At 32.9% G+C, this 21712-nt stretch overlaps 2 protein-coding genes across 9 annotated transcripts in view; both read right to left on the bottom strand.

The window, feature by feature from the left end:
• Window positions 1-3526: 3526 nt before the first annotated feature.
• Window positions 3527-11073, bottom strand: LOC146912229 (uncharacterized). 7 transcript variants are annotated; one of them, XM_085719924.1, is made up of 18 exons: window positions 10828-11073; window positions 10506-10546; window positions 10220-10413; window positions 9740-9814; window positions 9593-9645; window positions 9276-9329; window positions 9132-9183; window positions 8737-8886; window positions 8303-8641; window positions 8134-8185; window positions 7825-7978; window positions 6107-6293; window positions 5775-5924; window positions 5421-5537; window positions 5199-5329; window positions 4916-5014; window positions 4418-4501; window positions 3527-4179 (listed from the first exon to the last, which is right to left on the bottom strand). In XM_085719924.1, the coding sequence occupies exons 11-18, from the start codon at window positions 7855-7857 to the stop codon at window positions 4027-4029; spliced, it is 954 nt and encodes a 317-aa protein (XP_085576050.1). In that variant the 5' UTR covers window positions 7858-7978; window positions 8134-8185; window positions 8303-8641; window positions 8737-8886; window positions 9132-9183; window positions 9276-9329; window positions 9593-9645; window positions 9740-9814; window positions 10220-10413; window positions 10506-10546; window positions 10828-11073; the 3' UTR covers window positions 3527-4026. The 7 variants fall into 7 exon arrangements, with proteins under 7 accessions (XP_085576050.1, XP_085576049.1, XP_085576054.1 ...); XM_085719923.1 differs by having other exon boundaries at window positions 10506-10535; XM_085719928.1 differs by having other exon boundaries at window positions 5775-5921; window positions 10506-10535.
• Window positions 11074-11715: 642 nt separating this feature from the next.
• The window catches only part of LOC146912228 (ABC transporter B family member 15-like), a 30378-nt gene continuing 20381 nt past the window's right edge, over window positions 11716-21712 (bottom strand). The window contains exons 2-7 of one of the 2 annotated variants that reach the window (XM_085719919.1): window positions 16082-16136; window positions 15746-15988; window positions 15113-15570; window positions 14465-15005; window positions 13443-14375; window positions 11716-13331 (exon numbers count right to left, since the gene is read on the bottom strand). In XM_085719919.1, coding sequence (XP_085576045.1) covers window positions 11928-13331; window positions 13443-14375; window positions 14465-15005; window positions 15113-15510 — 3276 coding nt within the window. In that variant the 5' untranslated portion in view covers window positions 15511-15570; window positions 15746-15988; window positions 16082-16136 and the 3' untranslated portion in view covers window positions 11716-11927. The remainder of the gene's footprint in view (window positions 13332-13442; window positions 14376-14464; window positions 15006-15112; window positions 15571-15745; window positions 15989-16081; window positions 16137-21712) is intronic. The other variant, XM_085719918.1, reaches the window with a different exon arrangement.

The following is a 21712-nucleotide window of genomic DNA, read 5'->3' as shown; positions in this document are numbered from 1 at the left end:
GTTAATTTAACTTCTTCAAATTTTTTTTTTAATGATATGTTTGATGAGTCGATAGCGGATAAACATTAATCAAATAATGAGTTAGTTAGCAGATTTTTTTTATGGTGGCCAGAGTTTGAACCCTGGACCTTGCATATATTATGCATTGTTCAACTCAACTGAGTTAAGCTCACGAGGACAGTTAGTTAGCAGATTGCAGATAAATTAGTGAATTCAATTTACAGCGGTTTGATAAATTAACAATTATATTAGCCAATAAATATGAAATGACATAATAATATGTTTTCAATTTGTATTTATTTATTTTAATTATGATTACAATTGTAAATTGAGAAAGAAAATTGATAAGCTATAAGTTTAAACGCTTATGTTATAAAAAAAGAAAAATCCATTAGCAACATAGGCTAGGATATGTCACTTTATTATCTAGATATTAGATAAAATGGTGGTTGACTCCTTGTAAAAGAAAAAAATGTTGGCTGACTCTGTTTCCTTTGTGTCCCTTGTCCATTGTTATAGAATTTTACCCCATACACAATAAGTTAGTGGGGGAAGTACCCCCTGTTATGAAAACATACCATGAATGAAGCACTAAATAAGCTCTTCCAAAAAAAAATAAAATATTATGGTGTGTTTGTCAAGACCAATTTTCGAGTTTGTGACATATAATATATAAGATCATATAATCATAATAGATATGTATGATTTCACAGACTTATAATGTTTTGTTACCACTCCTTCCGTCTCAACTTATAAGTCAATTTGAGAAAAAAAATTGTCATAAATTATAAGTCGTTTTAAAATATCAATGAAACATTAATGTTATTTTTTCTATTACACACTTAACTATTTATCACATTATTTTTTTTCAATTATTTAATTTATATTTTTTTTCATATATTTCTTAATATGTATAAAATAACCAAAACAAGTTATAATTTAGGACAAAGGGAGTAAGTTTTTTTTTATAAACGAATTCAATTAACATTTGAGCTTGTATCTTATATTTTTTTCCCTTGTTAATTTTACCTTTACTATCATATAATTGAAGAAAAAAAAACTATTGTTTTTTGAAAGAGGGAAAAAAACTAATTAAAAATATCTTTTATGTGATTCATATTTATCGACTATTTCAACTAATAATTTTATCAATTAACATTTGAGCTTGTATCTTATATTTTTTTTCCCTTGTTAATTTTACCTTTATTATCATATAATTGAAGAAAAAAACTATTGTTTTTTGAAAGAGGAAAAAAAACTAATTAAAAATATCTTTTATGTGATTCATATTTATCGACTATTTCAACTAATAATTTTACTAAACAATACCAATTTATTATGTTATTCCTTGCATGCTAGTTTATCCGCTTACTTAAAAAAAAAGAAAAAAGAAAAAGTTTATCCGCTATAATTTCATAGTCTATCATCTTACCCACTATATTCACTTCTTTTTACCAAATAGAATCTACATCCTATCAATTATCCATTCTAGCCATAAGAACTTGCACAAATTTCAACTTTGCTAATGAAGTTAAAAAGCAGATCCACATCAAAGGCATTAGTGGCCAAACACCTTTCCATATAAAATCAACATGGTGTATTATTCTTTAGTTGTCATATAAAACTAGTTACAAACCCGTGCTTCGCACGGGGGTTAGCTACTTTTTTGACAAAATATTATATCGGACGGATAGATTGCGAAATGACAGATAATTATAAACCATAACACAATATTTAGAGTACTCCTGCATCACGGGTTAGAAAATGAAATGTTCAAAACGACTTATCACGAGTAACAAATGAAAACGTCAAGGACTTTTATTGTAGAGAGAGATACAAAGCAAGTTGCAGCGAAGACAACAATTTAGAAGACTAAACGTGCATTGGAAAAGTAGTGGCTTTCAACAACTCAATAACTATAAAGTTAATTTAGTAGAATAATTGTGAACTGTGTACTTGATCTGATCCACAACCCCTGCACTATGCAGAGTCAATCTAACCTCGTGGGTATCCACTATACGGGGTACTCGTGGGTATTCAGGTATCCATGGGTACCCATGGAGTTTTGAATTTATTTATTTTTTTGGTACAAATAAAAACTTTTTTTAATTACCAAAAAAACCTCAACTTTTAAACATCCATACATAATCCGTTCAAAATTTCATAAATCATACATAATCCATAGGAAATTCATGATTCTTAGATAATCTATATGTTTTATGATGTGAATGAAGTGGAAACGGTTAACCTAATAAGATGAATTAAAAAAATTTAAAATAAAAATAGGTTATTATTGAGGATTTTTAGGTGGGTGGTAAAATTTTCTTCAATAAGGTAACAATTTTAAGTAATAAGATATGATATATAAAGATATTTTAGTAATTTACTTAATTTATTATCGGGTATGGGTACCCGTGGTTATGGATACAATCAAATCCGTGTCTGTGTCCATATAATAATGGGTAGTCAAATACCCGTTTATTATATCCGTGGATACCCGTTTAGCTACCTGCTTCATGCCCGTGACGGATTTTACCCACGGGTACCCGTGAGCATTTAGAATACTATGGTTTTGAAATTCTTAGTTATATGTTTGAATAAGTTAAAATTTAGAAAATCTGTTTATTACTAAAACCGATTCGTATTTGCGCTTAGGTTTCTACTCTTTTTAATAATGTTGATACAATTTATCTAAGAACATATATGTAAATGTTGCAGATTAATAACTCTAAAATGATAAACAGTCAAAGTTGCACATTTATAAACTAAAAAGGATCATTACATCTACTAATGCGGGTGGGGTTCCAGATTAATTCCTTGAAGACTATTACTAAACTGTTTTGTCCAATTAACCATTAGTAGATGCTAGTACATGGCTAGGAGTAGGTATGCTAATCATGATGCTAACTAAGAGAGTGAATAAGAGAAGCCTGCTTGCCATTTGCTTGTAATAATAAACCATTAGTAGTAAACAATGGCTACTCAAGAGGGAACGTAGGTAGCAAGCCCACTTGACATAAGCCAATTGATAATAAAAGTCATTGCCACACGAAACCTTGGAAAACCTGAACTTAATTAACATCATTGTATTAAGAAACTTCAAGTTAACCACCTGAATAAAGTCATCACCTATGTTTATGATTACCCCCAGTTGAAGAACGCCTTAAGTAGCATAATTTGTTCGTATATAATTACACTGTTACACATATACCACAAACTGGACAGTAACAAAGTTGAATAGAAAAAATACCTCATATTTTAAATTTAAACCATTTTAAATTATAATAACAAATCTCTCAATTGCAAAACTTTTGCCTATAGAGAACCATGACACTGTTTAGCTAGTATAATTTTCTTACCAATATGGAATGGAAAATGCATATGCTTTAATAAATTTTCAAATTAAACATGGGTGAAATAATGGGGAAATTAAACTCCTTTAACATCAATCATACAGTCTCAAGGCTAAATATACCGCAGATCCTTTGTTAGTCTTCCTTTATCAGCCACAACAAAACAACCTCAATGAAGAGCAAGACTGCACAATAAATACTCCAAATCAAATACATGAGTTGCTTATTCATGAAACAATTACAATAAAGATTTTAAAGGTAACCAATTACGGATTTTGATTCTCAAATAGCAAATGGTGACACAGTTCAAATGCTTTCAATAGGATCTCTTAAACCAATGGTAGTCTCTTCATCACACTTTCTCAATCTTCAAAATAGAGTGTCGGGTTCAATCGCCTTCAAATTTCTTAACTTCATCCTAAACAACTCCAAATTCTAAATCCTGAAATGATCCATGGCACAACTAACGTAACAATTGCTGCAGGCAAATTATATTCATGGAAGCCAATACAGACACGTATCAATAAACCCTCTGCAGATTATTTCTATCTGCCGAACTATTACACACGTAACAACTAAAACTTAACCAAAATACATGCAATTTTTTATCCCCACTCAACCCTCGTTGTCAATGACAATATGAGCATTCAAAATCAGTGGCGTAATACAAACTTCATACAATAATTTCTGATGAAAACATAAAGATGGGAGAAATCAACAAACTGTAAGCTAAAAAAAACTCTCGATTATAGAAGCCCGCCCACTGTGGATCAATATCTTCCAGAATTTCTAGCTGATGGTTCATAAATTTTACAGCTCCAATAACCTGTTAGTAAAATCAAGAAAGATTCTCTCAAACCAATTAAGTGCTTAATAACTTACATCAACAACATTTTCTCATGTCTCGACTAATATTAGACTCAATGGAGGTTTCTTTGTTGAAAATGTGTTTGTATACTTTTCTCAATATGAAAATGATGACAAATTGATAATTGCTGATACATAACCATGGACCTCTGCCTTCTTGATAAGCATGTTATAAATTCAAATGATACTAAACTTACCACATTATCTTGTTCAAGCACTCCTACAGCTCTCTTTTTAGATGTATCTGCATTGGATGTGGTCCCTTTAGTGGAAGAAGGATCCTGAGACACATAATAAATGTTTTGATTTTCGTCATAAACAAACCTAAAACCACATTAAACTTAAATACGAATTAGAGACAGTAAAGCATGGTTAATCTTTAGAAATTATGAAAAGGAAAAACGCATATTTTCTTCGATATTAAAAGATGGCTTATGATTGAATTTTAGTGTACATTAGGAATCAAAAAGTAAGTATACTGCAATATTCTAATGAATTTTGAAAGAAAGGCCAGTAAGGTAAAGAAAAGGATGACACAAAAAGGATCCGTGGATTTGGTACAGAAACTGCACGCAGTTTTCGATCTCAACTGATTGTTCAAAGCTAATTTTGGTATTCAATTACCAAATATAGCAAAAGTCATAACTCAGCATTTTTTTTTTCAAATTGCATAGTGCATAAGGAACTTCTTATACCTGCTCCAGGTCTGACAATTCAAATACCAATAATCCCAGTTCATCCAAGGCCACCAGAAACCTTTCGACACTCATCAGCTCATTCGAAGAACCACTTCCCTGAAGTTAAAAATGCATTCTTTAGAAGAAAGAGGACATAAACAATATAATGAAAACAACTCTAATTTGATTTCAGCTCAATTAATAAACAATGGATGATAATGTATACATAACTGCTAGGGGAAAAGAAAAAGCATAGTATATTAGCTTGAGCACATAACACAATAAAAGATATTCCTACTACCTCCAGCAAACCAGGAACCAGTTTGTCCAAAATGGTACATGATACGGATCCATCCCTCAAGCATGCCCTTAATTCTTCCTCAGAAATTTCTAAGGCAGATATCCATGTTATCAGAGGTGCAAGCGGGATACCTAAAACCATATAAAAATCCAGTCAGTGTCGTAGATACGGAATGCAAAACTGCGAATAAACTATCCTTAGAGACAGAAGCTCCAGCTTGACCGGCGAGTTGTCGTTTCCAAGCATAGGCAACAACGACACCATCTGGACAAACCAGCAGCATATGTGATCCCCAAAAATCCGATTCACTGAGAACTCCAGCTTCTTCAAGCTCCTTTCCTATCAAATCGAATAAATATATATTCAGAAATTATGTAGATGTGATATAACCTTAAAAAAAATCACATATTCCATATTAGCTAGATGTGATATAACCTTAATCAAAAAAATAAGTTTGCATCAACCCAAATTCTAAATTTCACACGTTCTCACAACTACCAGTGGTCCAAATAATAATGTTTCAAATACCAAAATATTCAACACTCCCACGAACTGAAACCTGCAAACCCAACTCACCAAAATACACATTACAACTGTGGCTGTCACCATAAAAACCAGTAGAACCAGTAGAAATAACTCGATTGCAAATGAACATATGTACAATGCTAAAGTCGAAGTCTCTCTTCCAAAACCCATTTTTAAAGTCTATTAAAACCTCAATATCTGCTGCAAAAATGCATATGAGAAGGGGTAAAATTGTTGCAAAAATACATGTATTGAAGCAAAAGACACAAATGGATATAATTTTGATGACGACTCAAAAAATTAAGAAGGGGTAAGATTGTATTTTTGGTGCACATTAAGTTTTATAATTAGAGAATAAATAATGAACATGCAGGGTATCTTACTCTTAGTGTTTTCTCTTGTTCTGACACATGATGCTTGATAAGCCTTTCTTGTGTGGTTATTTGCCAGTTTGTTAACATCTATCATCTCAATTCTCTCAATATACACAGGTCTGCCACATTTATCAACTCCATGGAATCCATGAGGATAGCATTTTTTCACTTCTGTGTATTCTGGAAATTTGAATTCCTGATTATGTACCAAAAAATGAATGACATCGAAAAAACAAATTAAAACTCAACTATGCTCAATACTCGATAGCATCATTATTGAACTAAATCTTAGCATCCAGGGAAAAGGTAAAGAAGAACTTTATAAAAAAAAAACCTTTAAAATAATGATACAAACAAAAAAGCCAAGCAACAGAGAAATAGACAGAGATGGACACTAAAATCAGCAAACAACAAAGCCAAAGACTTAAACTTTCGAAACATGCAACACCAAACCGGAATCAACAAACCTAAACCGAAAAATCAAACCCCTAAAATCACAAAAACAACTTTCTGCTAAACTTCTTATTCACCCCTGCTAAACTTTTATCTGCTAAACTTTCTGCTAAACTTGGGGGTTTCGGCCATTGTAAAAATTTTAATCGACTTTCAAACATCGATTTACCACATACCACATAAATTACTTTCTCACCTTAGTAGCTGACTCATTTGTAACCGGAAAAGTTGGAAAATATAAGTAAATAGGGACAAACACAAAGTTATCAAATAACAACACATTCATCAGCTCCTTAAAGTTCCAAAGATGTGACTGAATATTCTATGTACTGTTATTTTATATTATTTTTATAACAATCACTGAGCATTGAATTCAATTTATGTTCTTTGAAACAACCATACTTATACCTGGTCAAATACTCAAAGGTGACATTTTCTCTCCTTTAAAAAAGTAGTCACCTAAACTCCAAAAGTTAAATAGAAACTATTTCCTTAGTAGCATATCTGTCACAATGTATGGACATGACCCACCTTCCTATGCAGATAAATACTTTGTTATTATATTGTGAAAATATTGGTTTTATAATTTATTCAAGTAGTACTATTTCAAATTGCTATACTTTTTTTTATTAACAAACCTTAATAGATGCATGTCCACATAATTACCAGAAGAAACCACCATCATGTGCAACACTTTTCGAATTTCAATTTAACAAAAGTGAAATAAAACCTTTGGAATTGAAGAATTACAACATTAATAAAATTCAAGTTTCATCTTTTGGCTAAACCCACCAAAATACTATGATCAGAATTAAGTTCACTGCCAAGATCATCATTCTGCCTTTAACTCCAATTCCAATACGTAATGGCTTGATAGTTTAAACTAAGGGCATGTTTGAATTTATTTACATAAACACTTATGAGACTGTTTGAGAAAGCTTATGAAAACAACTTATTGCATGTTCATAAACTATTTTCAGCCTATTTCCAGAAGTTCTCGGTGATAGCTTATAAAGATTGTTTATAGTTTATATGAAATCATACTTGAGCTATAATTAAGTTGTTTATTCAAACTGCACCTAAGTATAGACATGAGTAGAGTAACACAGTGTGCTACTTTTCATATTAAATCATACTCAAGGGTTTAAAGGAGAACTTAGGGATACAATTCACCATATAATAATCTAAGTGAAGTTATTTCAAACTGATGAAGTAAACAGCAAAAGGACTGCAATGCATAATAATAAAAGCAGCAGCAATATTGATAGAAGTACCATTGCAACAAATGAGCTTGAGAACACAATCATCAGTCTCTTTGGACAAATTATCTCTTGAAAACCATATACACTGCAATCATCAAACCACTAACAACTTCCATTATGCACTGGTACTTTGCTTGACTTTGCAATTGTCCCACCCCTTTGGTACCTGCTAACATTAGAATTCAATTAGTATTTGATATTTTACACAATCAGCCCTTTCTATTTTTAGCCACACAATTTTCATTTCAAACATAAAAGCATTTGGATTGTGCAGTTCTAAAACACCAGATTTTATAACTAATATGAAACTTGAATTATTACCTCTTTAAAGCATTTGAACTGTGCCTGAAACTTGAATTATACCACAACATAACTGCAATGAAATAATGAAAATTTCATTAAGTAGCTACTAAAGGATACAAAAATATTAAGACAAACTGATGTAGCAATTGAAGATAACCAACAGATATAATTCCTAATGATTACTTGCCTGAATATTTCCAAAATTCCACAAAATCCCAATCTTGCAGGTTAACCCATTATTCTTTTCACTTGAACCACTCTTGTCCCCAAATATTCTTTCGGAGCCCTAACTTCCCTTAACTTCTTCCTTCAGGTAATCCATAGATAACCTAATTTTGTTCTCTTCCTCTATTGGTTGTTTGAGTGTTTCAGTTGCATAAGTTTTTGACATTCTTCCAGTGATGTCCACACACCCTTCATATCAAATTCCACAATCTCTGATACTTCAATAGGGTATTTAACTTCACCTGGTTTAGTAATTGGCCAATGGATCAAAATAAAGTCTAAGTATTCTAGTTGAAGAGTCCTACAAAAACAAACACGTATACATTCAAATCAATATTCATAATTCATGAACAAAACTACAAATATAGCTAATTATTGAAGTTTTTTTTTAATTACCTTAGAGATTTCTGCAGAGCAGGAACAATGAGCACAGGATGATTATCAGTAACCCATAATTTAGAAGTAACAAAGAGGTTGATTCAGCTGATGGTGAGGGAATAAAAGACTATCACGCCATAGAGAGATTGCAAGCAGCTGCAACAGGTTCTGAAAACATTGAAACCATGGAAAAAGAGACACCAAATTTCAAACATTGAACAAAAGAAGAGCAAGAACAACAAATTCTTTAGTAACTTTTAGAAGCTTCAACTTCATATATTTTTTCATCTCTTTCACACTTAATTTGTTATCAAATTCAATCACAATTGGTAGTATTGTATTTGACATAATCGAAAAAACAATACAAAGAAACCAAATGCAACAAAATAAACCAAAAAATAATAGAAGCTGACCTGGATATGTAAGTAACCCTCATAACACAACCCACTCATATAATCCTGCAACCTGAAAAAATGATGTAAAGAAATCAGGAAAATGAAGGATGAGATAGCCAAAGCCAGACATTTTAACACCACATCTAAACTCATAAATATCACCTTTGCTGCATATTTAGGTCCATTGACTTGCAATATCCTAATGCAACCTTCAAACTGCAACATCATAATCATTAGGAAAGTGAAACCAGAGTATGAATAACAAATATGACACTCACGACTACGCAACCTAATAGTTATAATCTCAAAGCAATAACTCAAACAAATAATCAAGGGCTTTGTTGTGTTAATAGGCTTAAAAAGATGTATATATTTGTTAATACGCTTCAAATATGAAGTTTAAATTCATTGCCAATAGAACACAACCTAAACATCTGCTAGAAAGTGAATATCTTCAATGCAAATCTTAGCACTATAACCTGAAAAAGTAGAGAAGCTTCAAACTTGACAACCATAAGGATAATTTCACAACCTGTAAATAAGAGGAAAAACACAACAAATATTATAAGTCCTACACATTCATTCAGACAATCATACAAAGAATAATCAAACCCAGAATAATCAACCTATTAAATTAACCTCTGTTGACGGCTTGCCATCATATCAGAAGTTTCTTCTCCATCCTCAAATTCATTGTCCATCTAAAAAAACAAAATAATCAAACACAGAATCAGAATCACAAAATAATCAAACCCAAAATAAAAATAATCCAACAACATTAATTAGCATAATCCAGAATCAGAAAATCAATAAAAAAAACAAAATAATCGAACCCAGAAAATCACAAAAAAAAACCAATGAACACAAAATCATAGAAACAACCTGCAACATGTTCAACAGTTATAATCCTACGATGAAACAGTTTACTCCCATTTAACTCAGCAACCCATTTAACTTTATATGAATTCAAATTCAACAATTCAACAGTGAAACACAAAATTAACCCTCTAACATTCAATAAAACAACCCGATCACACAAAGGAAAATTTAAAACAAAGAAACGAAAAAGAAAAAACAAAAACAAAAAAAAAAAGGAACATGCATACCGATTTCTTCCAATCTCTGAGAACGCCGACCAGATCAACGACGGAAAACCAAACTTCTTCCAAAACCAGCTTATTCCTAGCTTGTATCCAAATCAACGGCCTAATTACAATTTATCCACTTCTGCCCTTGCCCTAATCCTCCATAATCACTTTCTGTCAGCTTCTAAAACAGCTCAATTATGATTTAAGCAATTCTGTCAACTCCCAAAACAGTTTATCAGTCCACCAACTACTCATATGGTAACTTAAATATAGCATTGATAATATAAAGAACACATAACCATACCTGCAACAACTTGTATTCCAACTTAAGCTTCTGCAAAACAACTTAATTGACAGCTTATTACTTATAAAGACTTCAATTTTAACCCAAACACTAAAACATCAATTCAAACATACCCCACAACAACTTAATTGCTACTTTCTAAACAATCTGATGGCAATAGTTCAAAACTATACAAATTGAGAAATTTAATTTCACATAGATGAATTAAACCCAAAATTGCAAAGAAACAAACCAAAAACCTAAATTTTTGAATTAAAAGCACAAAACTCATTCAATCTGAGACATGCATGGCCTTAGATTCAAGAAGGAATAAGAAAATCACCTCTTTGATGAAGAAGAAGAAGACGCCGACCCTTCTTTCTCTGTTCCCGTTTCCTCTTTCTCTCATCCCCCTTCTTCCTCTCCCTTTCCAATCTCTCGTCCCCCTTCTTTTGTTTTTTTTTTGTTTTTTCCTTTTCACATATATATAGGCAAGGGGAGTCCATTTACTAATTTACGAAAATGCCCTTATTAAGGGCAAAATTGTAATTTCCACGGACATTGATTTTCCTATCTAGTTTAGTAGATAGAGCAGTGATATTTGTAAAATTATTTTGTGACATTTTTGGGACAATGCTTTTTTTTTCTCTTCTTATTGTTCAATAACAATAGAAAGAGAAAAAGAAAGAGAGAATAAGAACACAGTTACACAATGATAGTTTGAGAGAGATAAGACAATAGTTTAAAAGTTGTCATAAAATATTTGTACAAATCTTATTTCTTTATAAAATATTGTAGAGTCCCAGTTTCTTAGTTTTGAAAGATGGATCTTAATCACCTTGAAGCTTTTTCTGACTAAAATCTCTTGAAAGTTGTCTCCAACATTATGCTTCTCATTTCCCACCTTAGTGGTTGATCTTAATATCCTATAGCTATTTCATTACTATATATAGCTTCAATAATATTAATACAGGTACTAAGAGGTAGGCCGAAACTTTAAAAGAGAACGAAGTTAGCCCACTCAAATTAACATTCGAAACAATCGAACCTGCAACTTTAAGGAGGAGCACACTCCAAAGTCCTAAGCCAATTCCACCATACCAATCTAAGTGGATTGAGGTAGAACAAGACTTATCTTCAACTAAGTGTGATTTCCGAAACTCCCTTTATTATTAAGGTGGGAGCCAATATTTTAATCATAGGATATAGAGACCAAAGACTGTACAACATATTCCAAAAAAGAGAGTAACTATATTACAATAAAAAGTACATAATATTTAACATAGGAATTGTAGTATGCTTAAAAAACAAACAATTTTGATGATTTACATAAGAAAGAAGTTGGAAGCCAAGAGACAACCAATTTCCCTATTAAACAACAACTCCATCATCAATTCTTATTTGTACCCTCTCCTTTTAATCAAGGAACTTGATCTTATTTATTTAATTGATTTCATGTGTAGTGTCAACAATTGTATTGGTTGGTCTTCTTTGTAGACTTACCAAAGAGTAATAAGCTCCACTTGGTCCTTTAGACAACAAAGATGAATGTGTTCCTTTCTCAATAACACTACCCTTATCTAAAACAACAATCAAATCACAATTTTGTATAGTACTCAACCTATGAGCCACAACCACACTTGTCCTTCCAACCATAACCCTTTCTAAAGCATCTTGCACTAACTTCTCTGATTGACTATCAAGTGCACTTGTTGCTTCATCCAAAAGCAATACCTTTGGATTCTTCAATATAGCTCTAGCTATTGCAATCCTTTGCTTTTGACCACCAGAAAGTTGAACTCCTCTATCACCACATAATGTCTCATAACCATATTTTAAGCTTGATATAAAATCATGAGCATTTGCAGCCCTAGCTGCATCTATAATCTCACTCTCATCAACCTTATCATATGCTCCATATGCAATATTCTCCGTTATGGTACCACTAAACAATGTTGGCTCTTGACTCACAAGTGAAATATGCTTCCTTAATGACCTTAGATTATAAGACTTTATATCACTACCATCAATCGTCACTATCCCTTTTATTGGATCATAAAATCTCTCAATTAGTCCTATGATTGTCGATTTTCCAGAACCACTTTCCCCGACCAAAGCTGTTGATTTACCGACATTAATTTTAATCGAGAACCCTTGAAAGATCATTGCATTAGGCCTAGACGGATATGCAAAATGTACATCATGAAATTCAATTTTTCCTATCAACTTTTCTGCTTTGTAACCTTCCAAATTATCCGGCTCAATTTTTGTATACCTATCAAGAATTGCGAACACTGACCCAACAACATCAAAGCCTTTAGCAAGGTCATTAGTCATGTTGTTTACAACATCAATAATAACTCTTCCAATACTTAACCAAATCATAATAGTCTCAAATAATGCCTTAGTTGTTATATATCCATGAGACACAAGTTTTCCACCGTACCAAAAGTGGAATGCTCTAATACAAGAATGGAGACTGTGTGCACATGCAAGCCCTAAACCAGCAAACCAAGATTGTCTAATGTTTTCTTGACTTGGACCTTCTTGGGCTTTTTCAAGAATTTTTAGAATTCTATCTTGAGATGAAAAAGCAGTTATGGTTCTAATATTTGAAACAGCTTCAACTGCTATTTTGCTACTTTCATCTTGGGCTTTAATTGCTTTGCTTGACATACTCTTAAGAAGGGCACACCTTGTGTAGAAACAAACCATGTTAATTGGTTGAACTGCTATCATAACAATTGATAGTCTCCATGTAATGATTAGTCCCATTATGAATGTTGTTACCACTGCTGATATGGTTTGTACCACTGTTCCCAATCTATCACCCACCAAAGTCCTTGCCTGTATAGGATGACAAGATTATGAAATACAGAAGGATACTTATATATAATTCATTATTAATTTATCTATAAAATAACATGCATATTAAAACAAAAATTTAAGAGAACATACCACATTGGCTTCTTTGTCAAGTCTAGAACAAATAGCACCTGTAGAATTTTGATCTTCATCAAACCAACCAACTTCAAAAGTGAGTATCTTGGAAAACACTCTTTCTCTAACCCTCTTAGTCAAGTACTCTCCCATGTAAGCAAAGCTATAATGCTGAAGCACATTAAAAACCATTGAGGACAAAGCCAACCCTAGAAAACAAAGCACATAAATCCTAATCTGCTTCTTGATTTCATCATGGTTGCTAAGAAAATAAACAGAAATAATTGACCCCATTGCAAATGCAAACATGGGTTCAACCGCACCAGATAAAACCGCATTTAAACATCCCAAACACACTTGCTTCCACTCTGGAACATTCATTGCTAACAATCTTCGAAATGAAGGAACCTTTACCTTCTTTTTATTCTTTATATTTTTATTATTACTACTACTATCATCATCGTCATCATCAAGTACAACAACATTGTTACAATTAACGACATCACCACCACCATGTGTCATTAAGTTGAAAGAGCTAGAACGACTCACGAGTCTATGACTACTCGTGCTTTGGATGTGATCTCTATTCATGATAGAGGGAGTGTGGTCACTTTGGTCATTTCTAGTTTGTTGAAGACGAACGAGGGAGGTGTAAAGAGAGTTGTCATTTTGCATAAGGCTTTCGTGAGATCCTGTTTCCATGATCTTACCATTTTGAACTATTGCAATGATATTTGCATTTTGGATGGTGGATAAGCGGTGAGCGATGATGATGGTGGTGCGTTCAACTATGGCTTTCTCTAAAGCTTCTTGGACAACTCGTTCCGATTCAAAATCTAGTGCACTTGTTGCTTCGTCTAGCAATAGAATTCTTGGCTTTTTTATTATGGCTCTTGCAATGGAAATCCTTTGCTTTTGTCCCCCTGACATTTGTACTCCCCTCTCCCCAACCTATTGTAGTAAATAACAATTAACATCTTAATATAATCTTCAAAACAATTATCTAACTTAGCATAATATCAAAAGAAGCTAGCACTAACCTGAGTATCATATCCTTGTGGCAACATTGAAATGAAATTATGAGCATTAGAAGCTTTAGCAGCATCCACAATTTCTTCAAATGTAGCATCCTCTCTTCCAAAAAGTATATTCTCCTTAATGCTTGTTGCAAATAAAGCAGGTTCTTGACTCACTAAACCCATTTGAGACCTAAGCCACTTTAATTTCAACTTATGAATAGCAACTCCATCAAGAAGAATCTCTCCACCAATTGGATCATAAAATCTTTGCAAAAGTGATACAACTGTTGATTTTCCTGAACCACTTCCTCCTACTAATGCAACTGTTTTCCCTGATGGAACCTTTAAGCAAAAATCATTTAAGATCACATTTTCTGGTCTTGATGGATACACAAATTCAACATTTTTGAACTCAACTTCCCCCAAGACTTTCTCTAGAATTTCACCTTCCATGTTTTCAGAATCTATTTTTGGAACTCTCTTAATCATTTCCATTATTCTTTCTCCTGCAACACTTGCTTCTGAGAAGTACTTCACATTTGATAGACCAGCTCCTAAAGCCCTATCACAACAGGAAAAAAAATATATTTATACGAAAAGTTGAATTACCAACAGAAACCAGAGATGGAATGAAATAAGAGGTAAAAAAAGGTATAATTTAATAATTACCTTCCACCAAAAGCCATCAATGCTACAACTACAAATACACTGCCACCTTTAGCACCATGATACATGACCATTCTGCTACCATAGTATGACATAAAAGACCATTGAACATACACAATAGCATTGCTTCCTATAGCTAAACCTTTAACCAAGCCTTGTTTCAATCCCAACTTCACTGATCCTTCCAAAGCATTAGAGAAAGCAGCTATGGTTTTGCTTTCTCCTGTAAAGGAATAAACAGTTCTAATTGAAGAGATCACTTGTTCTGCTATTGTACCAGCTTGATTGTACTCTTCTCTGATATTTCTAGCCAACCTAATCATAATCCTCTTATATATGAAACCAGGAGTCACAATTAGAACCACAAAAGGGAACCCAACAATGGCCAATCTCCATAACATTACAAATGCCACTATGTAGTTCCCAATGAACTTAGCTACATGCTTCAAAAAATTTGGAACCTGTATGGTTTTCAAGTTAGAATAAATTAACAAACAAATAATGTCACACATATAATGAATCGCCGACACAATACTGACACTGACACATGTAGTAATTTTAAAAAAAGAAGTGATTGAATGTAACCAAAATTGTCAGTATCGTGTTGGTGTATGACCGACTATGTCAAACACTCACACATGTCTTTGATCTGAAGTGTCGGTGCTACAATAGCTTAAAGTAGAATGATAGTTTTTGAGACCTTTTCACTAAGAACATCTTGAATTATTAAGCTGTCGCTAGAGACATTGGTGATGACTTCTGATGTGCTTGTACCATGCAAATCAAAGTATGCAACTTCTTGTCTTAGAACTGCTTTTAGATACCTAGCTCTCATTCTTGCAGCTTGTCTTTCGCCTGTTCTTGTCCAACAATAACCCTCTGAAAAAGGTACAATGTTAATACTTGTGTATCATATCATATACATATTGAAGAGAAGTGAAAACCAAAGTAGTAACAAAATTGAGAACTCACCTAGGAAGCAAAGGAAAAAAGAGGCACAAGCCAAATATAACACAATAACAGCATTCTGCATCATAAAGTTAATAAAGTCAAACCCAAATAGACTATTGTTATTTTATGTTATCTCTTCATATGTGAAGGGGAAGTCTTGAATAATCTTTATAAAATTTATATAATTAAGTCTTGAATATATTTAAGGCATTTATTTACTTGTTTTGCAAGAAATCAAATGAAAATACCTCAGTTCATTGTAAATATTAGCTAATTAGGTCTTGAGTACTATTATAGATACTATTGCCGATTTTCATTGTATTTATAGGTTGAATGATGAAAGGATGATGGATGATGGATGATGGATCATCAAGAATTCTAGTCAGTTCTCTAAGTGAGCTGAGAGCGAGCCAAGGCGAGTCAAGTCAAATAGTTCAAAGGAAAACATGACATGCATGTTCGCTAAGCGAGCTGGAAACGAATCAAGTCGGAGAGTTGAAGGCACTTTGCAGGAACATATTCAAATATTAGCATTTAAAAATAGTTAAAAGGTTCGAATATTACCAACAAACACTACTCTGATAAGAGCAACTTTGTTAATTAGATGTACTATGTAACGCCCTCCTTTTATTTAATTATTTTTATTAAGTTAGAATCTATTTATGTGATTTATTTTAAATATGTGAGGTGCTAGTATTTATTAAGTGGCTTTATTCTATTATTTATTAGAATATGAGAATAATTAGTGTGAGTAGAATTGGGGGTTAGAATAGAAAGAAGAATAAGTTATTGGGCCTAAATAGATTTAGGAAGAGTGATTAGTATTATAAATAAGGAAGCTTAGGTTAGAAAGAGTTTTTACGTTAAACCGCTTTTTGGAGAAAGAGGAGAACTCAGAGAGAGAGAACCCTAGGAACGAAGAACGCTGCTTTTGATTTCAGAAAAACAATCTAAGGTAAGGGTGAGACTATCTTTCACTAGTATTAAGTCTGTGAATCATTAGATTGCATCTAACATGCTTTAGGATGAGTTTGTATGGGGGGAGTTTCTATTCATCATAAGGGTTGTGTATTCATGTGGGTAGTGAAGGGTTGTTAATTTTTGTTGTTTTCTCATTCTTTTGATGAATCTATGATTAAATTTGTGTTCTCTTTGTTGCTGAAATTATACGTTTGATTTTTCATAAACTCGTGATGTTTTCATGATTAAAATATAATTTTGTTTATCGTTATAACCTTGAGAACTTCTATTTTATTATTAGAGTCAATTCCAATTGTTATTATTTTTAATTGCCTCATTGTTTTCTATTTCCGTATTCCAATTTCTTTTCAATTCCAATACATATTATTTTCGTTTGCTTGCTGATGTTGTATTACTATTGCCGTTCATGCCAATTTGCTGCTACACAGTTCAATTCGAATTCCAATTAAGATATACGTATGGCTTGTTTTGTTTTCTCAATTTTAATTGCCATGAAATTTGCATTATTAGTATTAATTTTGCACATAATTTAAACGCCAGTCATGATTTGTTTTTGTTTTCAATTGAGACACGATTGTCACTATAACAGTACATGGTCAAATATTTTTCAGCATAGTACATTAATATTTGATTTAGATATAAACACTAAAAAAAGGTAGCTATTATTACTAGTACTAGTATCATGCACATATCTTTTTTTAAGTCATATAACTGAATTTTAACTTAATAACAATGATGAGTTATTTAATGAAGTTTAATTGACGAATTATTTGATAATGAGAAATTGATGTGTTATTTAATGAAGTATAATAGATGAATTATTTGACTAAGTGTAATTTGTGAATAATTTGATGATGTGAAATTGATGTGTTATTTAACGATGTGTAATTTATGTGCTACTTAACGATGTTGTGTTTGATGATGAAATTATTTAAAGATGTGATCTTGTTATTTATGCACTATATGTGATAATTATGATGCTTATGATGATGCGATGTTAAGATGTTGTTGATTATCATTTGATGTTGTTGTACTATGATGCTGATATGAGATGAATTATTTATATGCTGCATATACTGCTAAGTCTTATTTAAGATGTAAGTGTCGGTCTAAGTCAAAGAGTTTGTTAAGTCGTCGAGTCGTTATGAAGTCATCAAGTTGTTAAGATGTTATGTTGTCAAGATGTTAAGATGTCATAGATGTTCATGAAGTTTCTAAGACGTAAGATGTTGAGTCCATGCATACTCATTTATAGATGAGGGCTCATGCCCTGGAGCTTTTGCTCAACCACGACGATGGAGCTTTTGCTCAACCACGACGATGGAGCTTTTGCTCAACCACGACGATGGAGCTTTTGCTCAACCACGACGATGAGGGCTTATGCCCTAAGAGTATATCTATGCTCAACGACGATGAGGGCTTATGCCCTAACATGGTACCACATGCATTTGCATTTCATGATGATTCAAGATGGTTTAAGACGTTAAGAGTTGCATAGTCGAGTTTAGATGCATTGTCAAGTCAAGTTGTTAAGTTGTGATGTTTTAACAAATTACTTTGTGATGTCTTTTAGTATGATGATATGTGACGATGACTGTGACTACTATATGATGATATTTTGCTAAGATAAATGATGATGTTTATGTATTTAATTATAGTTGTTAAATTATAATATGTTTATGTTGTTAAATGTAATTTATGATTTATGAGCTTAATATTATTGTTTGAGAAATCTCACCCCTTCTGCTTGAAAATGTTGCTCTTCGTATGAGTAACTTGCAGGTAATCAAGATTAGCTGCGGTCGTGGGTGTATATCTCTCACTGTGTCCTTAGGTGCTCTGATACGTAACGGGATGGGGATTTTGATACTATTTTCTGATTCCTTTACATATTGCTTTTGAAGTTTAAGAATTATTATTGAACTAAGATTTATGAGACTTTTATTATGCTGAACTATTTTCCGCTGCGAAGTTTCAGATTCTATGATGTTGGATTTTGAAGGATAATTATTATTATCTATTTTAAGACTTTCAAGAAGTATGTGACATTCCGTTTATGATTTAAATACTCTGATTTATTATGAAATTTTTATGTTGGGAAAACGGGGTGTTACATACTACCTCCGTTCCTTTTTAATTGTCACATTTTGATATTTTACACAAACCAAGACAATGAATAATTGTTTCTACTTTTGATGCAATAACTTATACTTTTACTATAATGACCTTATTAATTTAACATCTCATTTCATATATTTCTCTCTCCGTAATAAATAACAAAGGATAATATTGGTAAAACAACATTTAATGATGCATTGAACTTTGAAAGTGACAGTTAAATAGGAACAAAAATTTTCTCCAAAAGAGACACTTAAAAAGGAACGGAGGGAGTATCATCTACATTTTCCCACTCCTCTTAAGTAAAGCCTAAGAAATTAAATTAATCCAATGACTGATAGATACTCTCAATCAATAACTAAATTAATTTAAATGCTGAGATTTGACTAGAGAAAATGAATTGGGAAAATGGTTTTTTAGGGATTAACCTAGAGATTTTGTACTCTAATACAAGGGAACTCAATGGTTGAATGAGTTCCGGCGTTAAAGAGTAAATGTAAAAAAATTTCGATATTAAATATTCAGGAAAATTTTAGATACTTTGAAGTTTGGTTGGGTACCAATACCTCTAGGTAAAAGTTGAATTTATTTTAAAATAAATTAATGACATGATATTGGTTGATTGAATGATGAATATATACACTGTTGAAATATTTTATTGTTTTATTATATTCCAATATCATTATGTGGGCAAATATCGTAATAATAATTATATTAGCTATTTATCAATTGTGAGCCTTAATTGATTAGTGATCAAATTAAGTAATAAGGCTATTAGGTTTCTAATTGGATAATTAATTAAATATTTAATTAGTTGATATGGACTCAATGAGTGGATGTCCGGATGACCCATTAAGGAATAATGGGAAACCCTAATGGCCATCCAATATAAAAGAGGCTATGGTCCCCAATACACCGTACACGGCAAACTCTCTCTTCTCCCCATCTGAAGAGAACTTGAGGCATAAAGGTACCGGTTGAGGAAGAACCAAATCAGCCGCCGCTAACGTTCTTGTTTTGTTTCAGATCACCTCTCTCTGTTTACAATTGCCGTTGAAAGGGCTGCCATGAAAGCTTTATCCAGGTATTCCTAATACCCTAATTCTTGATATGCTTGATAAATCAAACATGTCTTAGATCCGTTCATATTTATGTTCAACGTTTTGTTTGCTTCCGCTGTTGATTGTTAATTGTTGAACATGTTTTATGAAACCTGTTTTTATTAAGACCTAAATTTCCAACAAGTGGTATCAGAGCGGTATTCATGTTTGATTTATTGGGATTTTACGATGGCTGATGTGTTGTTTATTTTATTCATCCATTCCTTTATTCATCGATGCCTTATTTTTATTCATCGATTCCTTTATATTATGCATTGAAAATTTTGCGATGACTATATCCAAGTCATGTGATATTTTTTTTGAAGACACTAAAATGGGATATATATATATATATATATTAACAACGGCGGTAAGCATTCCTTAGTACAAGGTGTACCATGGAATGCACCCCAAGAAATAGAATGTCAATACAAAATAAAGTCAACCAAAGGTTAGTCGATACCCAAACACATCAAAGGGTCCGACCACCATCTTTGAGAACCGTACACAAAAGAAACGTTACTAGCTTTTAGCCACCAATAGGAATGGAACTTTACTTTTTCTAACAGCTGGCTAATAGGTATTTCTATGTTATTGAAAATCCTGTTGTTGCGTTCATTCCATATTAGCCAAACACCAAGCAGACAAATCATTTGAAGAAAAGACTTACGTTTATTGGAGTAACCTGAATAATTAATAAATTGAGTGAAATGCTCTCTAATAGAGAGAGGATCAACACCAGCCACCCCAATCCACGATCTGATATACTGCCATAAAGAACCAAATTCCTTGCAGTGAAAAAATAAATGGGATGTTGACTCCTCGATACCGCAACCAGACACACACGTAATATCATCAGCCTGAAGCAAACCGCGCCTTTGCAAGTTGATTTTTGTAGGTAACCTGTCTTTCAGCAATCTCCAAGCCACTAATGAAACCTTCAAAGGAACCTGTTTGTGCCAAACAAGATCACTTGTAGCATCAGCGGCCATGGTAGTAACAGGAGTTGTCAGAATATGATATGCACCATTAACTGTATAACCTTCACGGATATCGGGATCCCACTGCCACCTGTCAGAAACGTTAGGCTGCACAAAAACATTAGCCAATAAATCCCTACACTCTCCTAGCAAGGTCTCCTCCCACGCCCACAACCTTCTCCTCCAACCCCACGCATCACCTCCCTCATCCCAACCTCTATGATACATGTCTGACACAGTACAAAGCTTATCAGACGCTAAATCAAACAACCGGGCAAACCTCCTACACAACGGTGTACCTCCTAACCACCTATCCAACCAAAACAGGGTGTTTGTCCCATCCCCGATCACCTTCGACACCCTGACTGCAAACCAGCCCCTCTCACTATCTCCTACCCCATCCCTAATCTTCGCTATCTCCCTCCACCAAGAAGAAGCACTCCGTCCCCCAACCGCCAACCTCCCTGCCTCCT

This window comes from Medicago sativa, chromosome 6 (genome assembly GCF_051527215.1).
Source record: "Medicago sativa cultivar Bolivia chromosome 6, Bolivia_mono, whole genome shotgun sequence".
In the NCBI taxonomy this organism is placed as follows: domain Eukaryota; kingdom Viridiplantae; phylum Streptophyta; class Magnoliopsida; order Fabales; family Fabaceae; genus Medicago; species Medicago sativa.
Note: the sequence above shows the minus strand (reverse complement) of the source record. Positions and strands in the feature narration are given on the sequence as shown.